The 4,563-nt window shown below is 51.4% G+C and overlaps 1 protein-coding gene across 2 annotated transcripts in view; it reads left to right on the top strand.

Moving 5' to 3' along the window:
- LOC103919015 (tubulin beta-2 chain) overlaps positions 1-2,418 on the top strand; it is a 5,743-nt gene extending 3,325 nt beyond the window's left edge. The window contains exons 1-3 of one of the 2 annotated variants that reach the window (XM_009326454.1): positions 427-538; positions 801-911; positions 1,125-2,418. In XM_009326454.1, the coding sequence (XP_009324729.1) occupies positions 851-911; positions 1,125-2,185 (1,122 nt within the window). In that variant the 5' untranslated portion in view covers positions 427-538; positions 801-850 and the 3' untranslated portion in view covers positions 2,186-2,418. Of the gene's footprint in view, positions 1-426; positions 539-800; positions 912-1,124 lie in introns of those variants that run through there. The other variant, XM_009326453.1, reaches the window with a different exon arrangement.
- Positions 2,419-4,563: the final 2,145 nt, after the last annotated feature.

Here is a 4,563-nt window from a genome sequence, read left to right as displayed (position 1 = left end):
AGCCCCCCCGCTGCCTCGCCCCTCTGCAGCCAGGGCGCCGGCTCCCGAGGGAGGGGTTTCCGTGTCACGGATCAGCCCCCGAGGGTGTTGGAGGTGCTGCCGTCTTCTCGTAGAGGCTAGGGGGTCTTAAGCCACTGCTAGACAATGGGAGACCACCAAATTGAGATACCCGGGGACTGTCATCCGTTGGATACAAGCTATAAAATAATTAACTTGCGCTTCGGTGCTCCAGCCGCCTGTCTGCCCCCTGCTAACTCAGCCCCTGCGGCCAGGGAAGCCCTTCGGCACTGACTCACCTTCCTGCCGGGCAGCTGCTCTGCCATGCGAGGGAGTGGTCAGGGCTGTGGCATGCACAGGCTGCGCTGGCGGGTGTGATTGGCACTGGCCAGCTGTGGTTAATAACTGCCCTTTTCCAAAAACTTCCTCTAGTTCTGGGAGGTCATCAGCGATGAGCACGGCATCGACCCCACGGGCAGCTACCACGGGGACAGCGACCTGCAGCTGGAGAGGATCAACGTCTACTACAATGAAGCAGCTGGTAAGTGTGTCTGCTTCCTCAGATGTCCTTAAATGGGGCAGACATGCCAGTTCGTTGAGGCTGGAAAAATCCCTGAACAAGAGCTAATGTTCTGACACAGCTTTAACAGCTGCTTTGTGTTCCCATCCCCAACTACCTCCTTCCAAATTCCCTCACCCCCTGCATCCTGGGCAGCAAATTGTGGGGAGGTGGAAGGGAGCACAGCAGCCAGTGTCACAGGAGCCCTGCAGGGCTGTAATGCTGGTGCTGGTTCCTCCCGCAGGTAACAAGTACGTGCCCCGTGCCATCCTGGTGGACCTGGAGCCCGGCACGATGGACTCTGTGCGCTCCGGCCCCTTTGGACAGATCTTCCGGCCCGACAACTTTGTCTTTGGTGAGTGAGCGTGGGATGGAGGCGTCCCAAAGCGGGAGCTCTGTGCGCAGCCCAGGCTCAGAGCGAGCATGCCAGCCACCTGGGGGACCCGAATCCCAACAGCGCGGCGGGGCTGGAAGTGAGGGGTGAACCCCATGGGGCAGGAGAAGCGGGATCGCCTCTGTTCCTCCCCGGGGCGCTAACGTGGCACCTTGCTTCTGGTCCGCCCTCCAGGTCAGAGCGGGGCTGGCAACAACTGGGCCAAGGGGCACTACACGGAAGGCGCGGAGCTGGTGGACTCTGTCCTGGATGTGGTGAGGAAGGAGTCGGAGAGCTGTGACTGCCTCCAGGGCTTCCAGTTGACCCACTCGCTGGGTGGCGGCACGGGCTCTGGGATGGGCACCCTCCTCATCAGCAAGATCCGGGAGGAGTACCCCGACCGCATCATGAACACCTTCAGCGTCATGCCCTCCCCCAAGGTGTCGGACACGGTGGTGGAGCCCTACAATGCCACCCTCTCTGTGCACCAGCTGGTGGAGAACACGGACGAGACCTACTGCATTGACAACGAGGCCCTGTATGACATTTGCTTCCGCACCCTGAAGCTGACCACTCCCACGTACGGGGACCTCAACCACCTGGTGTCGGCCACCATGAGCGGCGTGACCACCTGCCTTCGCTTCCCCGGCCAGCTGAACGCTGACCTGCGCAAGCTGGCGGTCAACATGGTGCCTTTCCCCCGGCTGCACTTCTTCATGCCGGGCTTCGCCCCTCTCACCAGCCGCGGCAGCCAGCAGTACCGAGCCCTGACGGTGCCCGAGCTGACGCAGCAGATGTTCGACTCCAAGAACATGATGGCTGCCTGCGACCCCCGCCACGGTCGCTACCTGACGGTGGCCGCCATCTTCCGGGGCCGCATGTCCATGAAGGAGGTGGACGAGCAGATGCTCAACGTGCAGAACAAGAACAGCAGCTACTTTGTGGAGTGGATCCCCAACAACGTGAAGACGGCCGTCTGCGACATCCCCCCGCGCGGCCTCAAGATGTCCGCCACCTTCATTGGCAACAGCACGGCTATCCAGGAGCTCTTCAAGAGGATCTCGGAGCAGTTCACGGCCATGTTCCGGCGCAAGGCTTTCTTGCACTGGTACACCGGCGAGGGCATGGATGAAATGGAGTTCACGGAGGCCGAGAGCAACATGAATGACCTGGTCTCTGAATACCAGCAATACCAGGATGCCACTGCTGATGAGCAGGGGGAATTTGAAGAGGAAGGAGAGGAGGATGAAGCGTAAAGTTGAAATGGGTAGGAGTTAAGTATAGTCTGAACAGGCAAGTGTTCATTGAGAGAAGGAATCTGTGCAGTTGTGCTGAAGCATGCATTTTTTAATTTGGTGCTCTCCACTGTTGCTTCTGTCAGCAGTTTTGTATCCTTGACTGTCCAATGTAACAGTAGTTGCAAAAATACTTCAGAGTCTTCTGTTGAAATGGTTAACTTCTCAAACATAAAGGCTTTTTGTGTCCTAAACTGTCTCCTCTGCCTTATTTCTCTCTAGATTAAGAAAATAGCTCTTGTGTAGTTTTCTGTCACTTTCCTTCTCAGTTTAATCCTTAACCTCAGTGGAAGGTTAAACTCAATAAAACAAGATTTCTCAGGCCATGAATGTGGCAGCATGAGTAAACTGCAGTTGCTCAGCTTAAGATGGTAGCTAATTTATGGAAACTGAGGGTTCACTGTTAGACGCTCCTGTGTCTAACAGCTAATCTATTGTTGGGCAGAAAGCTGCCTTAACTAATAGAAACAGGACACTGCACTTGAGAATCCTGCAACTCCTATTTATGGACATACATGGTAGTGAGGTCAGCGAGAAGGTATCGAATTCCACGTTACAAGCTGTCAAAACTGATTTGACAGGATAGCTGCAGGCTTCCCCACTGCCATTCAGCAGCTCTTATTTAACTTGTTCCAGGGCCTACAGTACATGCATATGGGTGGCTGCCTGTGATTTGGCTTGGTCCTGAGCTGTCCTGTCTCCCCTGACCCTCCTCTCTAAATATGAAAAGTCTATGCAGAGAAGCATGAGTCTGTACTAGCAGACAACTTGAACTTGATTAAGAACCTGAACTTTCTCTTCAGGCATAAAATTCTTGAGTGTTTCCCAAAAATAGCCACTAAGCTGCCCTTAAGTGTAAAGGGGTTGACTCTTCAGGGCAATCAATTCCCTTTAGGAGGTAAGAGGTGATGGGTAGATTTCTAGAAAACATGGCTCAAAAGGCTGCCCAGAGCATACCTACAACCTTGGAGTACTCAGGTAGATACCCTGGCAATAGCTGTCTCCCACATCCAAGTTATGCGTTTACAGGGCTGCTGTTGTTTGATGCTCTTGGTCCCTGCAGCAGGAAACGGACCTCTACCCAGGCAGGCGAGAGCAGTGCAGCAGCACCCTGTTGTGCATCTTTGCAAAGGTAAGTGTGGCTTCCTTACAGTGAGGGAGGGGGGGATTTGTGTTGCCGTACGCTTAAAGGGTGCAAGAATCCTGAGTGAGTCTACAATGCTGTTGTCAGTAGTTACAAGGCCTGTGAGACTTTCTTACTCCTACAAAACAAGAGTAAAATCCCCCGCAGAGTATAGCAGCTACCCAGTATGTAAGCTTAGTCCTTAGTTCACCCAAACACCACTTAGGGGAGTGCTCCTGTACAAAAAAAAGTGTTGCTTTGAGAACTTCTACCAATGCTACAACTACTGTGGTCCTTACTGCTCTGAAAGAGCTGGTATCCACCTGTGTGCGACCTCTTTCGTGATCCTTTAATAAAACGTTTGCAAGGCACTACTGGAATAAAGACTTAAAAGGGAGCTACTGTGCATGACTAATATCTTGCCTGTTTTGGCTCTGTTAACTGACCGCTGCCTGCAGACACTGCTCTGAGTGTACCCTGTTCCTTTGCCAATGGGCTTATTATCCTACAGTGAGATCTAAGATGGTGTGCAGGACAACAGGCGCTTGTTAAAGCTTTTCTCTCATCTATATGCTTCATTTCTGGTGTATGCCCTGTAGAGAGGGGTGAGAAGCTCTTAAACTGCCTGAACTGTCAGTAAACAAATACAACTATTTATACCCACAACAATACTTGTATTTCTTAGCACTTGAGCAGTTCTAGGATTAAGCATTAAACAAATCGAGGTTGTTTTAGTAACTGAGTTACTACATGCTGCCTCAGGCCCTTTGGGGAAATAACAGCTTATCTGGTTGTCAAAGTAACCTTCCCTTGAAATTACCTACCTGGGTTGCACTTGAAACTGTTTATCATCTAGCTTTGTAAAGCTGAGAAGGGGAGCCAGCAAACAGATTTAAACAAAGTTTAACTAAAAGATGAGAACCCGGTCTTTGATAGTAAAGATCTTCCTTTCTGCTGTGGGTCTGTAGCAGGTTTCACTAGTGTTCAGCATGTCTAGCTTCTAATTCTTAGTGTAATTACACTCTGTCTCTAGCTAACCCTTAAATATAGCTACCTAAGTGACACATTTCAGTACAGCTCCCTTACTAGAAAGTAGGACACCATCCTACATTGCTTGCTGTTGTTTGTATTCTGTTATTTCTAGAGGAAGAGAAACCATAAATAGAGGTACTCTAGACAGAAACATGTCCTTTCATAAATCCTACACAGCTTATTT

This window comes from Pygoscelis adeliae, unplaced genomic scaffold (assembly GCF_000699105.1).
Source record: "Pygoscelis adeliae isolate BGI_AS28 unplaced genomic scaffold, ASM69910v1 Scaffold186, whole genome shotgun sequence".
Lineage (NCBI taxonomy): Eukaryota > Metazoa > Chordata > Aves > Sphenisciformes > Spheniscidae > Pygoscelis > Pygoscelis adeliae.
Note: the sequence above shows the minus strand (reverse complement) of the source record. Positions and strands in the feature narration are given on the sequence as shown.